Source organism: Marmota flaviventris, chromosome 2 (genome assembly GCF_047511675.1).
Source record: "Marmota flaviventris isolate mMarFla1 chromosome 2, mMarFla1.hap1, whole genome shotgun sequence".
Lineage (NCBI taxonomy): Eukaryota > Metazoa > Chordata > Mammalia > Rodentia > Sciuridae > Marmota > Marmota flaviventris.
In genome coordinates this window covers 48018502-48046400 of record NC_092499.1, presented here as the reverse complement: position 1 = coordinate 48046400, position 27899 = coordinate 48018502, and the positions used below count along the sequence as shown (strand labels likewise).

The 27899-nt window shown below is 33.2% G+C and overlaps 1 protein-coding gene and 1 non-coding gene across 5 annotated transcripts in view; one reads left to right on the top strand and one right to left on the bottom strand.

Annotated features, from left to right (window-relative positions):
- Ralgapa1 (Ral GTPase activating protein catalytic subunit alpha 1) overlaps positions 1 to 27899 on the top strand; it is a 251241-nt gene that overhangs the window by 13291 nt on the left and 210051 nt on the right. For all 4 annotated transcript variants that reach the window (XM_027929475.2, XM_071607832.1, XM_027929473.3 and 1 more), the window contains exons 2-4: positions 15260 to 15370; positions 16352 to 16401; positions 21389 to 21446. In XM_027929475.2, the coding sequence (XP_027785276.2) occupies positions 15260 to 15370; positions 16352 to 16401; positions 21389 to 21446 (219 nt within the window). The remainder of the gene's footprint in view (positions 1 to 15259; positions 15371 to 16351; positions 16402 to 21388; positions 21447 to 27899) is intronic.
- Trnaa-cgc (transfer RNA alanine (anticodon CGC)) lies at positions 11388 to 11464 on the bottom strand. The gene has a single exon. It is a non-coding gene; the product is annotated as a tRNA-Ala (tRNA).

Here is a 27899-nt window from a genome sequence, read left to right as displayed (position 1 = left end):
CACTTAACATGACACCAAATTTTAAAAAAACTTATATCCTGATGAGCTCAACATGTTAGCTCTAAAGTATACCACTCTTATTCTCTACCCACCCTTACCTCCACCATTTAACAAAATGAACTGGCCTGTAAATAAGACAACCAGGAGAAGGTACTCTGTGAAGATAGAACAGAAAAAGATTTAAAATTATGCTCTTCTGGAAGATTGGAGTTACAAGTATATTACACTAGCCAAGTAATGCCAACAGCTCCCAGAAGTTGGAAGAGGTGAATAACAGATTCTTCACTCGCTTCCAGAGGAAGTGTGATTCTTCTAGTGCTGGATTTGAGCCCAGTCATTTGGATTCCAGACTCTGGTCTTTGAGAAAATGAGGGTTTTTGTTGGTTTGGTTTGTTTGTGTATGTAGTATTGGGGATAGAACTAAGGTCTCATGCATGCTAGGTAGATGTTCTTCCTGAGCTACATCCCTAGCCCAAAGGGTAAGTTTTTAATATTTTCTTAAGCTACCAAATTTGTGGCTGTAATTTGTTGACATCAATCCCAGTTGCTTGCCTTTTTTTTTTTAAGTTGGACACAATACCTTTATTTATTTATTTTTATGTGTTGCTATGGATCGAACCCAACGCCTCTCACATGTTAAGCGAGCCCTCTCTTGTCTTTTTTTTTTTAATATTTATTTTTTTAGGTGTAGATGAACACAACACAATGCCTTTATTTTTGTGTGGTCCTGAGGATCGAACCCAGGTCCTGCCATGCGCTCTACTGCTGAGCCACAATCCCAGCCCTTCTCTCTTGTCTTTTTTGGCCTTTTAGCTTTCCATATAAATTTGAAAATCAGCTAATTAAATTCCATGAATGATATAGTTAGACTTCTTTAAATTGGGTTACAAAATGAATCTATAGATTTAAATTAACATCTGTAAGTTATCCAATCTTCCTTTTCTAAACAAGTTTATATTTATTTACTTAGGGTCTACAAAGTTTATAAATTAAAGTTTTTATATTTTTCTTTAAGAAAGGTTTTTGCACATCTTACTAATACAGTCAAGAACAGTTACATTTAAAAAGAATGTTAAATTTAATAAGGATGTTTGTTCTGCTTGTTACAGAAGGAACTCATGTGACCAGTAATGTAAAATAGATTTTAGACAAAGATTAGGAAGAAACAATGCTCTTCTAAAAACATGTTGATTACTACTTTTATAACAGATAAATTCTGAGTGGTTTAGATTCTTCACTAGAAAATGGAAAAACCTTAAAGGACTAGAAGGAAAAAAATAGGCAAGTATTTAATAATATTGGTTGGGGAAGACTACTCTTAAAATTTATGTGATAACTATAAATCATCAAGGAAATTTTGAGAAATATGTCTATGTGAAACATTGTACATTTTAAAACTAAAACCCATCATTAGCAGAGTTGGAAGACAAACAGCAAGCAAAAACATCTGCAATGTGTTTTAAGAGATAATTTCCTTAGTTTATGGACTGTTGTAAATATAAAACTTGGAAAAGATTTTAAAAGTATGTTGTCAAAATATGTGGAAACCAGCATGCTAAGGGAATATAAATTGAAGGGCAGGTTAAGTATCAAAATTTAAAATGTGCACATATCTTTTGAAACCTGCATTTCCATTTCTCAGTATTTACTCTGAGAAAGTAAATAGATAAGTGTACGAGATCACTTTAGGGTTTTAAAATAGTGAAAATTTTGAGCCCATTTAAATATTTATTATATAGGAATTGATTTTAGAATTTAGGTATGTTCTCATACTTGAATATTATGATTCTCAGGAACTGTTCACTTTTTTCTTTTAAATTCTTTTTAGTTGTAGATGGACACAGTACCTTTATTTTGTTTATTTGTATGTAGTGCTGGGGATCGAACCCAGTGCCTCACGCATGCTATGCAAATACTCTACCACTGAGCCACAATCCCCCCCCCTGCTTTTTTTTTTAATAAGTGCTGGGAATCCCCCCCGCTTTTTTTTTTTATAAGTGCTGGGAATTGAACCCAGAGCCTTTCTACTGAGCTACACTCCCCAAATTCCTTAATAATTGCTAAATATTAGACTTCATGAGAATACAAAGTACTTTTCAGATACAGTTCCATCCCTTCTTTGGGAAATTTTTAGCAGTGAGCATTTTTATAGATGGCAGTAGTTGTATATTGGTAATAATAGTTAATATTTTCGACCCCTTATAGTGGCAGGGTCCAAGCATTTTACATGTATTACTTGACTTAATCATTGCAGTAGCTTTCTTTGGTAGATAGTAATTTTAATCGTCAAGAAGACATGAGTACTAAATAAATTGGAAGCAGAGGGATATAGAAGAGAAACTCAGAAGATTGGATTCTGAATTCAGCTATATTATTTACTTAAATACTCTGATCTTCAATTTACTTGCCTATAAAATTAAAGTAAAAACACCTCAAATATTGTTTGAAGATTATATGAAAAAATGCACTTGAATTACAGAGTTTATGGAAGAATTTGAAGCATAATTTGGAATTTTAATTGGAAACCTAAAGTTAATAAAATTAAACCAGAGGGCTTGGAGTTCAGTGGGAAAGTGCTTGCTTAACATACTCAGGCATCGGGTTCAATTCCCAAAACTACACACATACACACACAAAAGTAACTACTCAAAATCAAGTAGAATTTGTTCTTAAAGAGTGAATTGAGGGCTGGGGTTGTAGCTGTGGTAGAGTGCCTGCCTAGTACCAGTGAGGTACTGCGTTCGATCCTGAGTTCCACATAAAAAAATAAATTAAAATAATAAAGTTATATAAAAAAAACTTAAAAAAAAAAGAGTGAATTGAACAGAAATTGAAACTATTGAATGATTCCCCCCCCCCCCTTTTTTTTTCTTTTTTCCCCCCTGTGGTGGCTGGGGATTGAGCCCAGGGCCTTGTGAATGTGAGGCAAGTACTCTACCAACTCTACCAACTCCCCAGCTCTTGAATGATCTTGATGATAGTTTAGATTTTGTATTTTGGTCTGTAGTCTATTAAAAATGAGTAAATTAGAAAATGATAAAGTTAGATGTTGGAAAACAAATGAAAAATGAATGAATGAAAGAAAAGGAAATTTACTGTTGGCGTTTTATATCACATAAATTCAAGGAAGTCACTTAGCAACTATTACTTTTTCCCCTCTCCATTCAAACATAACAGAGAATAGCTAGGATAAAAGGTGTGTTTGTGTGTTATGTTACCCAAATTTGTTGTCATTGTCTAAATTCTTTTAAGTCAGTAGCTTAATGGTTCCCAGTCATCTTCCCTTTTCCATCAATTTTTCTTGGGACCTTCTAGAGGCAAGAAGATTATAAAGCCACTGTAAGCCACTTCCTACAAATTGTCATTTCTTACTAAGTGTATTTAAGAAAAATAACCATCTATTCTTGTCTCTATCTTTGAAAATCTAAAAATGATGAATCTGAGCAACCATTTGAATATTTGTGGTATTTTGAGTAACTGCAGAAGAATAAGGGAGTTAATGGTATAGTAAAAGTGAATCATGTTAAATGTGAAATGTATTATGCATATAAAAGAATCATATCTAAATGAGTACCTGTAGAATGCTTTATAGGGACTTCATAGGCAGCTGTTCCTTGAAAGGTAATTAGAATTTCAATAGGATGAAGTGAAAGAAGAGCAGTTTGGGGGAAAGTAATGGTAGGAGCACAGACATGAATACAGGACAGCAGAAGGCAGTGGTCCTCCAAACTTTTCAAACATAATCTTTATCAGGCCTCAACCTCAAAATTTTTATTTACTAGCAAAGGAGAGTCTGCAGAGTGGCTCTAGTTTACTATTAATACAGATCTGCAGCAAGTTAAGTATACACATAGAGTATGTTGAGAAGTTTATTTTGGTTTGACAATACTGTGACATTTGTGCCTGTGAACGAATTCTCTAGATACTGACTGTACTTGAATATGATGATCTTAACTATTGTCTCATGATTTTTTTTTTTTTTTTTTTGCTTTAAAAGAAGAGTGTAAATTAGAGATGATGAGCTGGATCTTTCTTATATTGATCCTTAGTGGGACTGTCTTATTGAATGGGTACAGACTAATCCAGGTGCCTTTCACTTTTTTTTCATATTGTGTTGACACTGCCTCTCAAACTGTCTGTGAAGGACAAATATTTTGTTTTAGTTGATTAACTCCAGTTCAATAGACCAGTCCTTTACAATAAATAAATTAATAGAAAAGACTATTTTTTGCCTCCCATTGAGTTGTCTTGCTCCTCATAAAAAATAATTGACAAATTTAAGGGTTTATTGATGTATTCTCAACTCAGCTCATTGTTGTGTATTGCCGCAGTCTAGCTGGGCACAAAATAACCGAGCCACCACACAGCCTTGTAGATTCAAACAGCAACTCTTTATTCCCGAACTGTCATGGCACTCTACACGCACGTTCTAGGAAAATCCACACCTCCACCGGGCTCTGCATCCCAAAATACTCTCTGAATCCCGGGAGAACTCAATGGAAACTCAAGGAGCGGTTGGGCGGAGCAGGTGGGCGCCTGAGGCAGCAGGATACGCCCTTTTCCCAGCAGGGTCCACCTTAAACCTGGACCCACCCTAATCCAGCAGGATCCTCCCTAAACCCGGATCCACCCTGGTCCTTGAGCAGGGTCACCTTTCTCAAACATTCTTGCAATGTCACTGCAAATGACCTGGGTCCAAGGGAAGCCCATTTCCACAATGGAGAGTCCTCCCTCTAAGCAACATTGGGTAGGCTGACAAAGAAATTGCCATGCGTCATTCCTACTTGGCTATGGCTCTCAGCAGTGTATGTTTGTCCTTTTTTGGGGGGAGGCGGGTAATAGAGATTGAACCCAGGAATGCTTAACTACTGAGCTACATCCCCAGCTCTTTTTATTTTTTATTTTCAGATAGGTTGTCATCAAACTTGTGATTCTCCTGCCTCATCTTCATGAGCCACTGGGATTACAGGCATGTGCAACCATGCCCAGCTCTATATGTCTGTCTTTAACCTAGTACCACATTATCTTGATTACTGTCAGTTCTCCAGCTTTATTGTTCTTTTCAAAGATTGTTTTGACTATTCTGGGATCCTTGCATTTTCTAATGAATTTTAAAATCAGCTTCTCAATTTCTACAAAAAAGCCTATGGGGATTTGATTAGAAATTACATTGAATCTTTACAAAATTTGGGAACTATTGCTATCTTAACAGTACGAAGTCTTATTTATGAACATAGAATGTCTCAATTTATTTTGGTTTTATTTCTTCCAATAGTATAGTATAGTATAATATAATATAATGTAATGTAATATAATATAATATAATAAATATAAATATAATTTCTTCCAATAATATTTCATAGTATTCAACATACAAGTCTTGCAGTCCTTTTGATAATTTGAATATCTTATTCTTGTTTAATTTCATGTTTGGATTATGGATTCCTCAATACTAGTATATAGAAATATAATTGATTTTGCATATTGATATTCTGCAACCTAATTGAACTTGTTAGCACTAGTGGAATTGGTTTTGGATTCCTTAAGGTGTTCTGTATACAAAATCATGATATTTGTGAATAAAGATACTAAACATCTTTACAGTTTGTAAGGCTTTTCTTTTTCATGTGTAATTGCCTTGGCTAGAATCTCTAGTATAATGTTAAATAAAAATGACAAAAGAGATTATCTTTGTTTTATTCATGTTTTTAGGGGTATTCAGTCTTTCACCACTTAGCATGATGTTAGTTTTTTTTTTTTTTTAATAGATGACCTTATCAGATTAAGGGAATGCCTTTCTATTTCTAGCTTTTTTAGTGTCTTTAGCATGGAATGATGTTGGATTTTGTTAAATGCCTTTCCCATGTCAATATATTGAGATTATCACGTGAGTTTTGACCTTCATATTAATATGGCATATTACATTGACTGATTTTTTTTTTCATCAACCTTACATTCAACCTGGTCATGGGGCATTATCCTTTTTATAACTCTCTGGATTTGGTTTGCTACTATTTTTTTTTTTTTGAGGATTTTTACATCTAAATTCAAAAAGGATATTGGCCTATAGTTTCTTTGTAATAGTTTTCATAGAATGAATTGAAAAGTGGTCTCTAGTTTATGGAAGAATTGGTAGCATTCACCCAGGCTCTGAGCTTTTCTTTGAGGTTAGTTTGTTTGTTGTTTCCTCCTCCTAATTTAATCTTAATATGATGTTTTTATTTTCTAGTTCAAGTGTGCTATTGAACTTTTTCAGTGAATTTTTATTTTAATTATTATACTTTTTAAAAAATTATACTTTTTTAAGTTCTTTCTTCCTTTAAAAAAGTTTTGTGTCATTTTGATATTCTCTATTTGGTGAGAGGCCATCTCATACTTTCCTTTAGTAGCATGTATTTTAGACATGCTTTTCTTTTAAGTTTTTGACATTTAAGAGATGGTTTATAGTGTTTGTCTAGTAAGTCCAGTGCCTGTGTGTGAGAGATATTTTCTGACTTGACATTTTAAAATAATATAATATGGCAACTCTGTAAACCAGATTTCCCCTCCTTTTTAAGGTTTGTTGTTTTTATATTGTTGTTGCTCTTTGTTCCTTTAATGAGTTTACTAAAATAATTTTTGTAGTTTTTGTTTATATTACTACTGAATTCTTTACTCATTCAACTTAGTGGTCAGTTAGTGATTGGATTGAGATTTCATTACAAACTTGGAATCAGTAAGTCTTCCAGTCTTTGCCAAAGGACTGTGCATGTATATTGTGGCATTCAACCAATTTACAATTCTGCCTTAGTCTTCATTTCCTGCTTCTATAGACTCTTAAGGGCACCCAGAGGTGAGAGTTTAGCGTCTTCTCTAATCATTCCTGAGTTTGCTCATAACTCTAGGCATGTGTATGAACTTCTATATTCCCAGGAATTTGTCAGTTTTCAAAGTCCCCTATTAATACCTTGGTTTCCAGTTTTTCTTCTTATTCATTTATTTTGGTTAGATTTTTATTTTATTTATTTATTTTGTAGTTGTAGATGAACAGGATGGCTTTATTTTATTTTTTTAGAGAGAGAGAATTTATATATTTTTATATATATATATATATATATATATATATATATATATATATATATATATATATTCAGTTTTCGGTGGACACATCTTTATTTTATTTTTATGTGGTGCTGAGGATCGAACCCAGTGCTCCGCGCATGCCAGGCGAGCACTCTACCGCTTGAGCCATATCCCCAGCCCTATTTTCTTTATTTTTATGTGGTGCTAAGAATATGGTTTCATTTGTACCTGCAATAGATAGAAATAAAGTCTTTCGTCAATATTAAGTAATTGTTAGATTTTTTAACAGTCTTAGATATAGCTGACATACAATGAGCTGCATAGATTTAAATGTAAGTGTTCAATTTGTATTTCTTATGTAGCATATAGTTGGGACTTGCTTTTTTTTTTTTAATCTAGTCTGAGTCTCTGCAGTTTATTCATCTAAAATTTGTTTTTCACTCATTTTATCTGATCATTGATTTTTCTTTTTCTGACTTTGTTTAGATTAATCAAGTGTTGTTTGTGATTTTGTACTACTTTCTTTCTTGGCTTATTACCATTACCTTTATTATTTTAATAATTGCTGTTGTAGTTATAGTATATACATCTTTAACACATCACAGTCTACCTCCACTATGATTATACTATTTTTCATATAGAATAAAAATCTTTTGATAGTGTCCTTCCAATTTCCTCCTCCTGATCTGTATGCTTTTATTTTCATGCATTTTACTTTTGTCTGTTATAAACTCCACAATGCATTGTTATTTTGTTTAAACAGTCATTTGTCTTTGAAAAAGTTTTTGTTACCATTTTAAGTGCCCTTATGTAGATTGATATTTCTGCTCATCACTTCATTTTGTCTGGAGAACTTTATCAGTTCTGGTAGTTTGTGGGCCTGCTGGTGATTAATTAATTTAGCTTTTGTATGTCTGAAAATATTCTTTAGTTTGCCTTTATGAAAAATATCTTTAACTACATATAGGATTATAGTTTGGCAGTTTTTTCTCTAAGTACTTTTATTCAAAGTATTGTTGCATTATATCTGATGAGACATCTGATGTCATCTTTGTTTCAGTTACTGTTTTTAACATGTCTTTTTTTTTCTGGCTGCTTTTGAGATTTTTCTCATTGGTTTTGAGCTACTAGATTATGATATGCTTTGGTTTTCTTCACGTTTTTTGTTCTTGAAATTTTCACTTTTTGGGTTTGTGATTTTCATCAAGTTTGAAAATTTGGGGCCATTATTTCTCCATATATTTTTCTGTCCCTCCCCCACTTCAAGGGTTAATCAGTTACTTTTATTGTAAGGGTCCGGCGAACGTTGGAGGAAGAGACCACCAAGAGACAGACTCATGCAACCGCAAAAGGGGGTTTATTGAAGAATCCAGCGCGCTGGGGCTCCGTGTTCACTCAACAAGGGAGAGCAGCCCAGATCCCCGAGCAGGGGTTGAGCAGTGCTTAAGTACACCTTTTGGGGAGGGCAGGGGCTTTGCATACATCAGAGCAAATCATCATGAGGCGTGGGAAAATCGAACAACAACTCTTGAACATGATTAGTACATTCATTGGCAGGAACAGGTCGGGCGGGAAGGGGGGTACATTCAAACTGATTGGTTTGGGCCCTGAATGCCTAAGTGCCAAACTGCACAGGGTCCAGGTTATTTATCTACTGGACAGTCCCGGGAATTGTTTTAACAGCTACAGGATTTTCAGGTTTTGGGTGTAGCATAGGAACTTAACAATACCTGGTCCTTTACATTTTAACTCAGGCTTTGCAGCTTAGAAACTTTACAATACCCGGTCTTTTACACTTTAACGTTAATTTCTTTTACTCTTACATTATATTACACTACTTGTCTTCACAGTTCATTTGTATGCTTTTCTTTTCTTTTTTCTTTTTTTGGACACAATATCTTTTATTTATTTATTTTTATGTGGTGCTGCGGATTGAACCCAGGGCCTCTTGCATGGTAGGCATGCACTGTACCATTGAGCCATAACCCCAGCCCATGTGTGTGTGCTTATTTTTACAAATAATTTCTATTGCTGTCTCTTCAAATTCATTTATCTTTTCTTCTAAAGTGTCAATCTGCTGTTCTTTCTATCTAGTTTTATTTTTTACCCTAGACATTAGTTTTAACCCAAAGAAATTGGAATTGGGGGGACTGGGGTTGTGACTCAGTGGTAGAGCGCTCGCCTAGCATGTGTGAAAGTGCTGGTTTCCATCCTCATCACCACATAAAAATAAATAAAATAAAGGTATCGTTTCCAACTGCAACCAAAAAATAAATATTAAAAATAAATAAATAAGGTATAAAACAAATATTATAATTTAAAAAGTATAAAAAAATAGAAATGGAATTAGGTCTTACATTTTTTAAAAAACATTTTCTTTTTTTAGATTTTGATGGACCTTTATTTTATTCATTCATTTATATGCGGTGCTGAGAATCGAACCCAGTGCCCCACACATGCCAGCCAAGCACTCTACCACGGAGCCGCCACCCCAGCCCTAGTCTTACATTTTTTTGTGTGTCTTCCATCTCAGCTTTTTGAACATGTGGGGAAGACAATTATGTTAATGCCTTTTTGTGCTCATTCCAACATTTGTGGCAGTTCTGGTTTGAATTTGATTTGCTAATTATTCTCTTCATTATGAGTTATGTTTTTCTGCTTCTTTGAATATCTGGTAATCTTTAATTGTATACCTGATAACATGGTATATAATTATATCAGTGTATACAAGATATACAAGTATAAGGATTTATACAAGTATACCTTGTTGAGACCTGGATGTTTTGTGTATCTAAAAATTTCCTTGAACTTCATTGTAGGTTGCAGTTACTTGGAAATAGTGTGATCCTTTTGCATTTTGCCTTTATGATGACTCTGAAGTAATGATCAGTCTAAGGCTAATTATTTTCTCTCCTGAGGCAATACCTTCCTTATTAATCTACCAAATGGTCTATGAATTGTGAGGTTTTCTAGTCTAATGGCTCTTGGGTTGTATGAATGATTGTGACTGTTACCTAAACTGCTTTCTAGCAATCTCCTCCCTTTTTATGGGGGTTAGCTTAAGGTAGTGTGCTTAATTTTATTTCATTTTGATCAGAGTATAGTATGTACTGATATTCTTGGTATTTTGTCTAATTTGTGTCTTTATTCAGTTTTTGTCAATAATTCATTTTTACAACTGCTGGATTTAGAGTTTTATATGTAAAGTGCTATTTTGTGTTGTTCAGATCTTTTGTATACTTACTAGTTTTACCCCTTCTGGGTCTCAGATTGGATTAAAATATTACCTGTTATATATGAGACAAATGTGTTAAAATTTACCACAGGAATAAATGCTTTTTTTTTTTCTCCTTAGAATTCTGTTAGGTTTTGCTTTTTATATTTTGAAATTGTGTATGCACATTTGAAATTGAAGCTTCTTTGTTATTGACCCTCTTTAAGTTTAGTAATTCTTGCTGCCTACTTTGTACTTTGTTGAAAAATCAATATTGTTAGGATTTAAATTATATTTTTTATTTCATTCCTTTAATCATTTTGAAATTTAAACTTGAATATTTTTTAGTAAACGCCTAATAGCTTTATTTTTGTGATTATAGTTGTCTTGTGGAGTTAGTCTAGTAACATTTTTTGTAATTCCACTATTCTTATATGTATTTAAATTACTATATTCATTTTTGGTGACTTTCTTTACTCATTTCTGTTAGTTTGATAGGCTTTTCATATCTTTTTTTTAGCCCTCTAGACTGTTATACATTTTGTTGTTACTTGTTAATAATGAAATTTCAATAGCATATCATAATCCTCTTTTGTGTTTGTCCCCTTTTTCTTTATCCTATGACCTTCTTTCCTATTTTCCTCTCTTCACTTCTCCCCGTTTTTCTTTTTTGAGCTTGTATTTTTTGTTTTTATTCACCATTTCTATGTTTGCAGTGAAAGGTTAATTTGTCTTAGGACAGTTCACTATGTTGTTGGATCCATGATTGTTGATTATTTTAAAACAGTGGCTTGAAATGTTTAGTACTTTATTTATTAGAAGTGGATTACTATGACACAGGTTAGAGTATTCTGATACCATCATTTGAGAAGCATATCTAAATGGTGTTTTGTTGTTGTTTGCTTGGTTTTTTTGTTTGTTTGTTTTGTTTTTTGTATAGGGAATTGTACTCAGAGGCACTTAACCACCGAGCCACATCCCTAGCCCTTTTTATTTATTTTGAGACTAGTCTTGCTAAAAGTTACTGAGAACCTGGCTAAGTTGCTGAAGCTGGCCTTGAATTTGCAATACTCCTGTCTCAGCCTGTACCATCACATCTGGTTTGTTTGTTTGGCTGTGCTGGGAATTGAACCCAGGGCATTGTGCATGCGAGGCAAGCACTCTACCAACTGAGCTATATCTCCAGCCCCCTGTTTCTTTGTTTTTAATGAATGAAGAAGAATGATGATACAAATTTGTTGAATTTTCAGTTTGGATTAGTTACTTTTATAGGGAAATATGCAATATCTGAACTTTAAAGTTAGGAAAGTTGACCTCTGTCCTTTGCAATTTTTAGTTACGTATGTTTTATAGTGCTCAAATGTCTTTTAAAATATGTAGTAGAAAATACATTTATGGTGAATTTCTTAGTTTCTTTAAAGAAATACTAGCTCACAAATACTTCCAAAGTATTTCTGAAAATAGGGAAATTTTAAAAAATATTTATCTTTTAGTTGTAGTTGGACACAATACCTTTATTTTATTTATTTATTTTATGTGGTGCTGAGGATAGACCTCAGGGCCTCTCACGTGCTAGGCAAACGCTGTACCACTGAGCCACAACCCCAGCCCCTGGGGAAAATTTTTGAGTTCTTAAACTCTTTTTGTTTTTAAAAGTATTGACCATCAGCTTGTTGCTACATGAAACACTTTCCCTAGATTAAAATTTTGAAGGGCATAAAAGAAGTTAAGGAATTCTTGATGCTCCTATAGACTAGCAGCATCTGTAGGAGAATAATAATAGGTCATATGATATAATTAGAACTCACTAAAAGTCATAGAAGCAGGAGAAACAGAATGGGTAAAAGGATGGGACTTAGTATTGGAGTTTAAAATTGGTGGAATTTTTTCCATAATCTTTTTTTTTTTACATTTCCTTCTTATTCCATTTTCCTTTCTTCTATTATTGTTTTGGAAGGAATTATTAGTAAAAAGGTAAAAACCCCATATATTTTGTCTACCTTGTTTGTCTTCTTCCCCCATCATATATATTTTGTGAATTGGTAAACAACAACAACAAAAAAACTTTTTTCTTTTGGTGCTGGAGATTGAACCCAGGGTGTTCTACCATTGAGCCACATCCCCAGTACGTTTTATTTTTTAAAATTTTGAGACAGTGTCTCACTGAGTTGCTGAGGATCTACTTGTGTTACCCAGACTGGTCTGGAACTTGCTATCCTCCTGCCTCAGCCTCCTAACTTGTATTACAGCCATGCTCCACCATGCCTGCTCAAAAATATCTTAAGAGTTTTTACTTTGTAATAGTTCTTTACAAATAAATGTAGGGTAGAAATAAATTAGCCTAGTTTTGATCTGGTATGTTTTTTTATTAGCATTAGCAAGTATGTAGTTTCCAGGCTTTGTTAATATGCCATATGGGAAGGAAGTTAAGAGGCTATTTTGACTTCTTATGTCACATTGCAAAATCTTGGATTGACTCATGTTTTCTCTTGTTTTGTTTGGGTTTGTTATTGTTCTCATTTTCTTCTTTGTCCTGGGATGTTAATTGTGTTTAAAGCATTAAATTCAGGAAATCTAGATTGTAATTATAACAGTGTATTTCATTCTAATTTTATGTTCATTAAATTACTCTGAGGAATAAATCAGAATATAATATATATATATATATATATATATATATATATATATATATATATATATATCTGTTATGTGTGTTTTGTTTTGATAATTCTATAAAATATATTAGACTAGTATTTGTTGACAGTTTTTGTACTGGCAGATAATAGGTAAATTACTAGTGGTCTTTTCTTATATTACATTGGAGGTCAAATAGCATTGAGGTTAAGAATATGAACACTAGATATAGGGTACCTAGTGTTTAAATCCTGACTTTGCTTCTTGCTAAGTAAGTTGCTTAAACTCTCTGTGTTTCCTTGCCTATAAAATAGGAATAAGGTACTCATTTCATAGTGTTGCTATGAGGACTATAGAATTTAAATTCTGTGAAGTACTTAGGCAAGTGTCCAGTGTTTAGGAAGCATTTAGTTTGTGTTAGCCTTTATGTTTTTGAGTTCTATGAAAAGTTTTAATGTAGTTACTGTGAACAGTTAAGAGAGGATCTGTGTGTTCTAATACAAATCAAGATAAAGTAGTGCTGTTTTGCTTATTAGTAGGTGATACAGTCTATATCAAGGTGACTATTTCCATTTTACAATATGAATGTAATAAAGTAAAAATAATTTATTTACATTATTCATAGTAAATCACATTTGATTATATATTGTTTGCTCAACACTGCTGCTTGAAACATTGTTATTCCTATAGGAGAAAATGTAGAGAATCCAAGGGAATAGAGGAGAGATGCATCCTTCCCTATGATTTGGACTGGCAAAGCAAAAGAGGAAGTCTAGGAAAAATTCCATAAATGAGATGTCACAAAAGACTTACAGGATACAATAATATGCAAAAGAGTGTTTAAAGTACTAGCTATATTTTGTTACTGTTTTTCTTTACTACAACTATTATTATTATTATAGCAGTGTTGGGGATTGAATTCAGGGCTTTGCATATGCTAGGCAAGTGCCCTAGCACTGAACCTCATCCCCAGTCCTATTTTACTTTATTTTTATCTATGATTGAAGCTAAAGCACGCCAAGAAACAGATTTTTCTTTTAAAAATTAAACAGATTTTTAAATTTAGTTAACAATTTAGTCTATTTACAATTTAGTTTATTCTTTCTTTCTTTTTTTTTACGAGACAGGATCTCCCTGTATTGCGCATGCTGGCCCCAAACTCCTGAGCTTAAGTGGTTCTCCTGCCTCAGCCTCTGGAGTAGCTAGGATTGCAGGCACTCTATTACACTGGGCTATCTTTATTTGATTTCTAGATTCAAAAATCTTTTTCATTGCTTTTTAGAACTTTTTTTTTTTAGTTTTAAAATAAATAATGTGCTTTTTGTAAACAAATTGGAATAGTAGGAAGTACATAAAGTACAAGTTCTCCATGCCCCTTTTTTCTTTAATATTTTCATTTCCCTTGAAAATGAACCAAACAATAGTAAAACCAGTCATGTTTCCTGGAGGCAACCAGTGCTAATAATTTGGCATCTTCTATGCATAACTACTTACAACTACATAGTTATTTTTAGAATAACAAATCCTATCTCTTTTGTTTGCATTCAAGACACTTTATAACATATCTCAAGGTTCTTTTTCAATTTTGCTTTTATTAAAAATGTACTAAACTCCAGCCAAATGAGTTGCTTTTGTACATCCTATCAAGCTTCATGCATTCCTCATTCTATATTTTTGTTTATGCCCAAATGATCTTTCTGTTCACTACCTCATGCCCAGTGTTCACTACTATGTCTGTTTCAGACTTGGCTTCTATTCTCACATTTATGCCTTACTGAGCTTTGAAAGCAATTTTGTGTTTCTGAAGTACTTTGTCATTTCACTTTCAGTATTCTATTGTGCATATAGTTGTATGTTCAGTTTTGCATGCTATTTACTATACTGACAATTTGTTGGAGAGCAGTACTGTGTTTGAACTTTATAATAAAGTGCTTATTTTCAAAATTTATTGTTTGGTACCTATTCACTAATAAATGTATTTCAGATGTCATAAGTTATTCTTAGAAACAATTCTTTAAACTGTTTTGGTGAGAAGTTATAAATGTAGTGTGGAATTGAAAATAGACCTAAACTTCTTTTTTAGAGATGGTGAATGATTTTGAATAAGTCTCTCTGAAGATACTGTTTTAAGAAGCAGATTATGATGATTTGATCAGTTTTTTTAATTACACCTAAAATATGTGAAGACTAAAATTGTGAAAACAAAGGTATAGACAAATATGTTTCTCAAATATTTAATAAGATAGAATTTTTGGAGCAATTCTTTGATGGAAACTTGAATATATTTGTTAAATGTGATTTAACTTTTATGGACATAGTAATCACGAAAAACTTTAATTTTTTTTTCAGAGAATGCAGAATCTATCGATCTTAAACAATTTTTTGACCAACATTTTTCACATATATACTATGTGTTCTTTGAAAATTTTGTGACTATTGAAGCTAGTCTTAAACAGAAAGGTAAGATGTTAACATATATTTTGGCTTATGTTGATGTTTTCAATAATTATCATAACTTAAAAAGAGGCTCTTGGACTTCAGGATTTTACTATTACTTTATTTATTTATTTTTATCAGACAGGTTTTTGTTATCCTTCTCACATATTCTTTCTGGGTCTAGTGACGTGAATTTGAAAGAAAACTAATGGGTTAATATTACTACCCTTATTATTTCATGAAGGCTTAGATTTGCTTTTTCTCTGGTCAGGTTTATGTTTCTCCTTCCTATTTTCTTTGTTTTGCCCAATATGTTTGAATATCATTTTTATATTTTCATTTTTTGCAACTCATCTAAAGTTTCTACAACATATGATGATTTATTTTTAGACATAAATATGTAGAACCCACTTTTAAGGGGAAGGGTCTTGGAGATTGAACCCAGGATCTCACACATACTAGCAGGTGCTCTGCCACTGACCTATAGCTCTAACCCTAGAACGTAAATTTAATTACTCAAGAGTAGAGAGATGCTGTGAATAGTCTCTTCTCAGTAAGTGGAGTGTGCTTTAAATATTTTACTAAAGAATCACTGAAAAAACTCTTGAAATATTTATTTATTTACCGAGGATTGAACCCAGGGGTGCTTAATCACTGAGCCACATCCCCAGCCCTTTTTATTTTTTATTTTGAGATAGGGTCTCTCAAAGTTGCTTAGAGTCTCACTAAATTGCTGAGACTGGCTTTGAACTTGGCTGTCTTCCTGACTCAGCCTCTCGAGCTGCTGGGATTATGGCCATGCACCACTATGCCTGGCGAGTGCTTGAAATATCGGTAGAGCGCTCGCCTTGCACATGCAAGGTCCTGGGTTTGATCCTCAGCACCACATAAAAATAAATAAATAAAAGTTATTGTTAAAAAAAAAGAAATATTTTAAGCTTATTAAGTGATTGTTGTTTAATGAGTACAAAATAATATGCATATTTTTTCTATAAAATATATTAGGTCACAAGTCTCAAAGAGAGGAATTGGATGCTATACTTTTTATTTTTGAGGTAAGTACCTATGAATATAACTTTATTTATTTTTTTAAATGTTTATTTTTTAGTTGTAGTTGGACACAATACCTTCATTTTTTATTTATTTATTTTTATGTGGTGCTGAGGATCGAACCCAGGGCCGCACTTGTGCGAGATGAGTGCTCTAACGCTGAGCCACAACTCCACCCTATTTTTTTTTTAATATTTATGTTTTAGAAGTAGTTGGACAGAATACCTTTATTTTATTTATTTATTTTTATGTGGTGCTGAGGATCAAACCCAGGGCCTCGCACATGCTAGATGAGCACTCTACCGCTAAGCCACAATCTCAGCCCCATGAATATAACTTTAATTAACAAAAAAATAATCTGGGAACATAAAGAAATATATCGAAATTATCAGGTATATGATGAACCACTGTGAATCTGCCAGCTTTTTTGAAGAACTAATGACTTTTTAACCCATAAATATTCCTGATTGCTATAATTTTTGAATTCTTTAGGTACAGATAGATTTATGTTTTTATGTACTTGACACCACAAAATTAGCATGATATTCATTGTGTTTGCAACTAGTAAAATTTTTAATTTGTGTAAGATTTACACAAACATTTTTCTAAACTTCAGAACCATAACTGTTATATATCTATCTGTATATCATTTCTGCTTTAACGACTTTTCATTGCAGAGGTGTTCAAAATAGTCTTTATATATTTTTAAAGTTGTTATTTTACTTTGAATTGGAGAGGGGGAAGCATTTATAAACAATCAAAAGGAAACAGCTTGGAGATAAACTGAACAAAATTTGATGCTCTGCTAAAATGTGTTTTCCATTTTCAGTGTGCACATAAAAATGAAGACCTTTCCCCCACTTAAAATAACTCCTTGTTCTTTATTCTCTCTTTCAAAGAAAATAGTCATAGGAGTATTGTGATCTTTACTGATGATTCAGAGACCTGTAGAAAACCAGGACTAGATTTGTGACTTGAAAGCCATAGGAAAGAATTTAAAAATCAGTTTCTAGATGGCTGTGGTGAGGTGCATCTAAATCCCAGCTTCTTGGGAGGTTGAGGTAGGAGGATTACTTGAGCCCAGAAGTTTGAGGCCAACCAACGTAGCAACATCCTGTCTCTAAAAAAATTTTTTAAATAAATAAATTTAAACTATTTTGTCTGTTTCCAATTAAAGATAATTTATTGTTTAGTATTTTGAGTATTTTGATATGGTGTAGAAGAATTTGAACAACCTGATTAATCTCTTTTAGCAACTAAGCTGTTGATTTAGTCACAGTTAAAAAATTAAAAAAAAAAAGAAAATTGATTTTTTAAGAGTTCCAGACAACAACAACTGATATTCTGCAATTAATTTTCATTAGTCATTGAAGCCTGGAGAATTTAACTTAAACCTCCCAAGTGTTCATGTGAATTGTTTATAAGGCGAGTATTAACATTGACATTTTGAGAAAGAATAAAAGTATCCATAGAGAAAGCAAGGTAATGATTCTTAAAAAGGATTCTTTGGAATATTCATGCTTGTCCTATATTCATTAGGAGTTCTGATTGATGAATTAATAGAAGCACTTTCAGAGCATTCCTTCTATTAAAAATAATGTTTTTCTATGTATGATATACACAGTTCATTTGTTATTCTGTAATAGAAATATGTTTTTTAAAAAGACACTAAATTTTATTGGAAAAAACATGTGAGATCAGGTTTTGTTTTACTTCTTTTTCATTTTTGTGAACATGTGCTAGAGATTGAATCCAGGGCCTAATGCATGCTAAGCACCTCGTACTCTGTCACTGAGCTATATCCCCATTTCTAGTGTTTTCTTCTTTGTTGTTATTGTTTTCTTATACTGTCTCTCTGTTTGGAGACAAATGACGGGAAAAATCATAAGGTGATTTATTCTTTCAGGCTAAAAAGCATTATTATATAATGTTAATATGGGCAATTTATATTCAAAAATTTTTACAGTAGTTAAAAGCACATGTAATTTCCTTCATCTTTTATTAGCCCCTTAAAAATACATAAGGGGTTATATCTGAAGTATAATTTGCCATAACTTAGGAATGCTTTTGAGTAGCTCACAAACTTCATTTCAATTTTGCTATATTTTCATTTCTTTCCATACCAAAATAAATAAGATTGTGTAGTTGTTGGCTAGCTGTGGGAGACATACAGGAAGGATAAAGGTTTTATGTGTGTGTGTGTGTGTGTGTGTGTGTGTGTATGCACACACACATATATAAATAAATAAAAATCTGATGTGAAACCAGCATTTGTATATGTGAAGAACTTTATAATTACTTCATCATTCTGTAATAGCCTAAAATGCATACCATCCTTTGATCAAAATAGTATAAAGACACAGGTTTGGGAAATAGGCATTTGAGGTTGGAATCTGTTCTTTGACTTTCTAGCTTTGTAACCTATAGCTTACAACATAACCCATTTTCTGATTGGTTAATTGAGATGAATAAACCCTTTTCTTGAGATGATTGCAATGATTAATGAGATATCATTAAATAAAGTGTCTACTTTAGTATTTGGTCCTTAGGAGCATTGAATCAGTGGTGTTGCTAAATAATAGTAGTAATAAGAACAGCAATAATAACAAAAACATTTTATTTAGCAAGTAGATGATGACTCAGAGTATAGTTCAGCAATAAGATAGCTGTTGACTTAAGAGTAATACATACTAAGAGAAATAAGTAATACATAATAAAAGAAATAAGAGGTAAAATATTGAAAGTATTATATGTAAAAAGTATGTATTCTATATGTGTTAGATACTGTATTATATATATTATATACTGTATATATTAGCTTAACTAATAAGGCTATGAAATTTAAAATTTTTGTTTTTATATTTAGATCCATCATGACATGTGGGTTCACATGAATTCACTCAGTACAAAGAATTTGTTTTTCTTCCTTCCTTCCTACCTTCTTTCTTTGTCTTTTGTCTTTTGTGGTTTTTTTTTTTTTTTTTTCAGTGCTAGGGATTGAACTCGTGACCTCAAACACACTAAGCATGTGCTTTACCCACTGAGCTACAACCCCAACTCAGTACAAATATATTTCATTAAAGCAAAATATTACCATACTAGATTTATCAAAATGTTATAGGAAAAACACTTGAAGAAAGAAAAAACTACAAATATTAATGTCTTAAAGAATTAAAAACTCATTAATGTTATCCACAATGCAGAAATTCTAGGAATAGTAAATAAGCATTTTGAAGTATATTGGAATTAGTATTTGGGGCTGGGGTTGTGGCTCAGTGGTAGAGTGCTTGCCTAGCATATGTGAGGCACTGGGTTCGATTCTCAGCACCATATATAAATAAATAAATGAATAAAGGTTCATCAATAACTAATAAAAATTTTAAAAACAAAAAAGAATTAGTATTTAATCATTATCGAAAAATATACTTACTTTCTGTAACATTATAAAAAATAAATTTCACTGATTTTCTATTCTAAAACTTTGTTAGTATTGCTGGTTTTTTATGGGGATTTTCAAATATTGATCAAGATGTTAATAATGCTAAAGAATGCTAGCACCATCAGATTAGTTCAGAGCTATTTTCTTTTTTGTGTGTAATTTTTAAAATTTATATATGACAGCAGAATGTATAACAATTCTTATTACATATAGAGAGCACAATTTTTCATATCTCTGGTTTTGTACATAGTATATTCATACCAATTCATGTCTTCATACATGTACTTTGGATAGTAATGATCATCACATTTCACCATCATTAATTACCCCATGCTTCCTCCCTTCCCTTCCAACCCCACTGCCCTATCTAGAGTTTGTCTATTCCTCCCATGTTCCCGCTCCCTATCCCACTATGAATCAGCCTCCTTATATCAAAGAAAACATTCAGCATTTGTTTTTTTTTTTGGATTGGCTAACTTCACTTAGCATGATCTTCTCTAACTCTGTCCATTTACCTGCAAATGCTATGATTTTATTCTCTTTTATTGTTGAGTAATATTCCATTGTGTATATATGCCACATTTTTTTTTTATTCATTCATCTATTGAAGGGCATCTAGGTTGGTTCCACAGTTTAGCTATTGTGAATTGTGCTGTTATATACATTGATGTGGCTGTGTCACTGCATTATGCTGTTTTTAAGTCCTTTGGGAGAGGAGAGGGATAGCTAGGTCAAATGGTGGTTCCATTCCCAATTTTCCAAACTGCTTTACATATTGGCTGCACCACTTTGCAGTTCCACCAGCAGTGTATGAGTATACCTTTTCTTCTCCACATCCTTGCCAACACTTACTGTTGTTTGTATGCGTAATAGCTGCCACTCTGACTGGCATAAGATGAAATCTTGGAGTGGTTTTAATTTGCATTTCTCTAATTGCTAGTGATGATGAACATTTTTTCATGTATTTGTTGATTGATCGTTCATCATCTTCTGAGAAGTGTCTGTTCAGGTCCTTGGCCCATTTATTGATTGGGTTATTTGTTTTTTTTGGTGTTTAGCTTTTTGAATTCTTTATATACCCTAGTGATTAGTGCTCTATCTGATGTGTGAGGGATAAAGATTTGCTCCCAAGATGTAGGCTCTCTATTTACCTCACAGATTGTTTCTTTTGCTGGGAAGAAGCTTTTTAGTTTGAGTCCATCCTATTTATTGATTCCTGATTTTTTTTTTTAGAGAGAGAGAGAGAATTTTTTAATATTTATTTTTTGGTTTTCGGCGGACACAACATCTTTGTATGTGGTGCTGAGGATCTAACCCGGGCTGCACGCATGCCAGGCGAGCACGCTACTGCTTGAGCCACATCCCCAGCCCTGATTCTTGATTTTAATTCTTGTGCCACAGGAGTCTTATCAGAGCTATTTTCTATTTGTAATACTTTCACATAAGAAACTCTTCAGGGTTTAATAAGCCCTTTAATATTTCATTTTTCATAGGATGTAGAATCATTATTTGATTTTTGTTCTTTTCTTTGTTTTGTTCATATTTATTTTCAGAAAATTTTACAACTTCTTCCGGAAAGAATTCATCAGCGATGGCAGTTTCATAGTATTGGTAAGTGTATATTTTTGCATTTGAAAAAATAATGATATATGAATATGTTTTTTAATGGTTTGGCAGTTTTTTGAAATGAATTTATACTTCATGCTTTGCTAAAAACAAAATAAAGGATACAGGAATAGGTTGACTAGTAGTATAAAATAAAAAAGATAGGTGAGGGACTAGGGATGTAACTTACTAGTTGAGAGTGTGCTTTACATACATGCACTACTTTAATTCCTATCATCCTTCCCACATTAATTTGTTTGTTTATGATTTCCCATCAAAATGGGCATAGTAAATTTTTGAATCACTCTCTTCCTTTACTCTGAATACATTAGCAATGATAAAGGGATAAAAAATTTAAAAAAGGCCCAGCATCAAGACAAATATTTCCATGAATCAGAATGGAAGAGGAATGTTGAGCACCTAGAAGAAAGAAAGCTATACGCTCCAGATTTGAAAACAAGTGATGTGAATTTGGAGTTCGCTCCACTAGGGAAAAAAATATAAAAAAGATGAGGGAACTGGAGTTAAGCTTAAAGGGCCAAAATACAGCTTCACAGCTCATGAACTAAATCTGAAGATAAAAAGAAATAACAACAAAAATCCTCTTATCTGGAATTAGGCCAAAAATGCTTGCTGGTTTGGTGTCGTTCTGCAACAAGCACAGTATCACCACCTGGCTCTTAAGCTCTCATTATAAAACTTAGTATTCTCCCTTTATATTAAAAAGAAGAAGGGAAAAGGAGTCTACAGGTAGGCATTTGGCTTTAGTTCAGTGTTTGATGATGTTAGCCTTGATTGCTGGGGATTCTCATGCTGTTCTCTCATGGAGAGTACATAGTCATTAGGTCTATATTGTTGAAGTACAATGCTGTAGACCTTATAATTATTTATAAAAATTTCCTTCTCTTTTTAAAAAAGAGTCATAGAAGAGGCCCCACATTTCTTAATGAGTTCTGTCAAATGAAATCTTTGCTGAGGCTTTGAATAAGTAGGCTATCCCAGTTAGCAGTTCCAGTAGCAAAGGAATCTGGACAGATAGAGGGGACTTGATGCCCTAACTAAAAAAAAAAAAAAAAGACCTAAATATGTAAAGCCTGTTAAAATACATTTGTTAGATAAATTTTGAAGCATAGGTTGGGATTTTAGCTCAGTCATAGAGCACTTGCCTAATGTATATGTGGCCCTGGGTTCAATCCCCACCACTGCCAAAAATAGATGAAAAAATTTGAGACTATGATATTCCTGTTCTTTATATGAAATATATAGATACTTCATATATAAGGAACTCTTACAACACAATATATTCAAAATATAAGAATAGGCAAAAGATTTGAATAGACATTACACCGAAGATGAAATGAAGTACTAATGAGCACATAAGTTGTTCAATACAGTAGTGGAATCCCATTTATAATTCATAGTCATAAAACATCCTTGAAGGCTGTCTATAAAGAAACTTTTAAAGACATCTGAACTTCAAAATTTATTGTATTTCCTGAGTAATGTAGCCTTTAATCTCTAAAGGACCTTTAGGCTACTTAGGTATCATGATTAAAAGTAGTTTAAAAATGTCTGTAACTTGAGAAAATTCATAAATTGTCATTTTTCTTTGTCACTCAGAATTCTACAGCTGTTTACTTTCTTTTTTGTCTTGTGTATTAAGAAAAATAAATCCATGACTTCAGTTGAAATGTTTGTTTTCTTTTTGCGGTGCTGGGGATTGAACCCAGAGCACCACATGCTAGGCAAGTGCTTTACCATTGAACTATACCATCAGATCTCTAGTTGATTTTTAACAAGTAGTTTTGTTGACATATAATTTTTGTAGATAAAATTTATTTACTTAAGTAAACATTTCAGTTATTTTTTTGGTAAATATATATGGTCATTAAAGCGAGTTTTAGAAAGTTTCTGTCACCCTCTAATGTCCTTCATGCTCATTTGTAGTCAGTTGCTATTCCTACCACCAGGCCGTTTTCTGTTCTAGATAAACTTGTCTTATTTTAGATATTTCATATGAATGAAATTATCCAATATTTTGTCATTTGTATGTGGCTTCTTTCACTTAGCATAATTTTTTTGTTTTATCCATAACATATACCAGTATTCCTTTTTATTACTACATAGTATTCTTTTTTTTAATTTTAATTTTTTATTAGTTGCTCAAGACAATACAATGATCTTGACATATCATACATTTGATTCAAATGGGATATTCTATCATGTGGATACCCCATATATTTTTCTTTTCAACCAGTTAATAGGCATTTGTTTGCTAGCTCTCTTTCTTTTTGTTAATTCCTTTGGATTTGGAGTTCTATAGTATTACTGTGAATTAAAGACAATTTTTACTTCTAATATGATGTCTTTAATTTTTCTTTCTTTTTTGTTTATTGTACTTCCAGTACAGTGTTAAATAAAAGCAGCAGTAGTGGTCATCCAAGCTGGGCACTGTGGCACATGCCAGTAATCCCAGTGGCTCAAGAGACTCACTTCAGCAATTTAGTGAGGCCCTAAGCAACTCAGTGAGGCCCTGTCTCTAATAAAATAGAAAAAATTGATGGGGATGTGGCTTAATGATTAAATGCCCCCTGTGTTCAATCCCCAATACCCCCCCCCCCCAAAAAAAAAAAGATTGGTCATCCATGCATCATTATTCCATATTTTAGAGAGAAAACAGTTTTTTACCATTATTGTAACATGTTAACTAACTATAGTTTTTTGTAGATGTCTTTTGTTACGTTGAGGAAGTTACCTTCTATTCCCAGTTTATTGAGGTTTTTTTGTTTGTTTGATGCCAGGAATTGAGCCCAGGAGTGCTTAACCACTCAGTCACATCCCCAGTCCTATTTTTTTTTTTTTTTTGAGACAGGGTCTCTCTGAATTGCTTAGACCCTCACTAAGTTGATGAGGCTGGCTTTGAACTCATGATCCTCCTGCCTCAACCTCCCATGTAGCTGGGATTACAGGTGTGTATTACTGCTCCCAGCCCAGTTTATTTTTTTAATACCTTTATTTATTTATTTATTTGCTTGTGTGTTTTTTTTTTTTAATTTTTTTTAATTTTTATGTGGTGCTGAGGATTGACCCTATGCCTCAGGTGTGCTGGGCAAGCACTCTACCACTGACCCACAACCTCAGCTCCCAGTTTATTTGAGTTTTTAACCATGAACGGGCGTTGCATTTTGTCAAGCACTTTTTTATGCATCTGTTGGTATGATCATTGTCCATACCATCTGTGATTTTGTCATTTATTCTATTAGTATTATATATTTCACTAATTGAATAACATGCCAAATCAATCTTGCATCTCATTTGGTTACCATTTTTAGTCTTTTTTATATGTTGCTAAATTCACTTTGCTTTTAATCTATTAAAGCTTTTTTGCCTCTATGTTTATGAGGGATATTATTGTGTAGTTTTGTTTTTGTTTTCTTTTTCTTTTGGTACTAGGGATTGAACCCAGGGTTGCTTCACCACTGAGCCACATCCCCATCCCTTTTTATATTTTACTTAGAGCAGGGACTTGCTGAGTTGCTTAGGGCCTCACTAAATTGCTGAGACTGACTTTGAACTTGTGATCCTTCTGCCTCAAACTCCAAAGTTGATGGTATTACAGATGTGCACCATCACACCCAGCTATAGTTTCCTTGTCATGTCCTTGTCACTTTAATGTCAATATAAAATAGCCTCATAGATACATTGGAGAGTGGTTCCTCTGCTGTTTTCTTAAGAGCAATAATATTTCTCTTTCTTTTTTGGGGGTGTTTGGATACCGTGGATTGAACTCAGGGGTACTTGACCACTGAGCCAAATCCCCAGCCTTGTTTTGTATTTTATTTAGAGACAGGGTCTTAATGAGTTGCTTAGGGCTTTGCTAAATTGCTGAGGCTGGCTTTGAACTCACAATCCCTCTGCCTCAGTTTCCCGAGTTGCTGGAATTACAGGGGTGCACCACCATTCCCAGCTTCTTTCATGATATCGAACTGAATTCATTTCTGGTCAGAAGATATAGTTTGGGGAGCTGGGGCTGTATGTAGCTCAGTGGTAGAATGCTTGCCTTGCATGTATGAGGCACTGGGTTTGATCCTCAGCACCACATATAAATAAATAAGAAAGAAAGAAGATATAGTTTGGATGATTTGAATCTTTTTAAAGTTATTGAGGCACATTGAAGCCCAGAATATAGTCATTCTTCACTTGAGAAATTAACTTATGGCAATGGTGTGATTATTAAAAAAACAAAGAAAAGACTTGAATAAATGGAATCTTTTGTGATATTCATGAGTGATAATATAAAGATAACAATTCTCATTTAAAATTCTTGTAGGGATTTTTAAGTGTGGCCTGACAAGTTTATTTTAAAATTTAAATGGGAAATCAAGGACAAAGCAATTTGGAAGAATAAAAAAATTGGAGAAAGATGGTGTTATTGGGTATTTCCAAACCTACTAACAAGATGTAAATTTATAGTAATAATAACACTGTCAGTAGTGCAGGGACAGACAAGTAGATAACTAAAAAAGAACATTGCAGTCAAAGACCTTGGCTTATTTATGTGTACATTTGAAATATTATTGAGATGACATTTCATTTTATTTGAAAATAGTAAACCTGAAAGAGTTAGTACTACAATTAGTTGACCATTTTGATGGGAGTGGAATTCTGTTCCTTCCACACACAGAAATAAATTTCTGGTGGATTTCAGGACTGAAATGTGAAAAGCAACACTTTATTTTTTTTATATTTTATGGTACTGGGGATTGAACCTGAGACACTCTTACCATTGAGCTACATCCTTAGTCCTTTTTTAAATTTTTTACTTTGAGACAGGGTCTCACTAAATTGCCCAGGCTGTTCTTGAACCTGCAATCCTTTTGTCTTCACTTCATGAGTAACTGAGATTATAGGAGTGCACCACTGCATCCAGGGAAAAGTAAAACTTTAAAATTTTTTGTTGCTGAGCTGGAGATGAAACCCAGGATCTTATGTATTCTTGGTAAGCGTTCTACTGTTGAGCTACATCCCACCACATTTTAAAGCTTTTCAGAGAATATTTTGGTTTATCTTTTAACCCTAAAATAGGGAAGGATATCTTAGACATACAAAGTGCATGTGGAAAGAAAAACATTGAGCCGGATGTAGTGGTGTGTAACTGTAATACCAGATACTCAGGAGGCTGAGGCAGGACAATCACAAATTTAAGGCCAGATTGGAAAATTTAGTGGAAAAAAAAAATAAATGGGGGCTGGGGATGTGGCTCAAGCGGTAGCGCGCACGCCTGGCATGCGTGTGGCCTGGGTTCGATCCTCAGCACCACACAAAGATGTTGTGTCCACCAAAAACTAAAATACATAAATAAATAAATAAATTCTCTCTCTCTCTCTCTTTCTGTCTTTCAAAAAAAAAATAAATGGATGGATGGATAGATAGATATATAAATAAATAAATAAAAGAAAAGGACTGGGGGTGTAGTTCAATGGTAGAGTTCCTCTGGGTTTACTCCCCAGTACCAAAAGAAAAACATTCGTGAATTGATTATATTAAAATTTTAAAACTATTTATATATTAGAAAATAGCCCCCTTCAACAAAAACATGACTCAGTTGCTTAGGAGAAGATATTTCCAAATCATAGAACTGGCAGAGATTTAGTAGTCAGTATGTAATGTATAAAAGAATTCCTCATTTAAAGAAAAGACAGCTGGTGTTTGTTACATGCCTGTAGTCCCAGTGACTTGGGAGGCTGAAGTAGAAGGATCGAAAGTTTAAAGTCAGCCTGGACAATTTCGTGAGACCTTGTGTCAAAATAAAAAGGAATGGGGATGTAGCTCAGTAGTAAAGTCCCCCTGGGTTCATCGCTAGTGGGTGGCAGGGGATGGGGTGTGGGGGAGACAACCCAACTGAAAAAATGTACAAAGGATAGACAAGCATTTTGCAAAAACTTGACTGGCCATGTAAAAAGATGTTTAACATCTTTAGGAAACATCAAATGAAAACATTAAGATATTTAACACTTGTCAGATTATCAAACATTAGAACATTTGTCAATCTGTCTCCAAAGCCAACAATGTGACATACCAGAGCACTCTCATATACGCCAGTAGTATTGTTAATTGTCAGAGTTATTTCTGAGAGAATTTTCTAATATTTGGGAAAGTTGAAAGTGAGTAATTTTGTGTGTGTATGTGTCTCTAATAAATGATATTTAATTGTAATAATAATTGCACTTACACACACACACACACACACACACCCTGAGGAAAGTCACATGTATACAGGGCATCATGCACACAACATTTATTATAATATTCTTGGTAGTATGAAAAATTTGAAAACAAGCCAAATGTCCTGATATATAGAAGATAAATTGTGGTATATTTGTTTAGTGGAAAAAGTATACAGCAGTTAAAAATGAATTAACTAGAGCTACATAGATCAGTATAGAGCAGTTTTAGAAG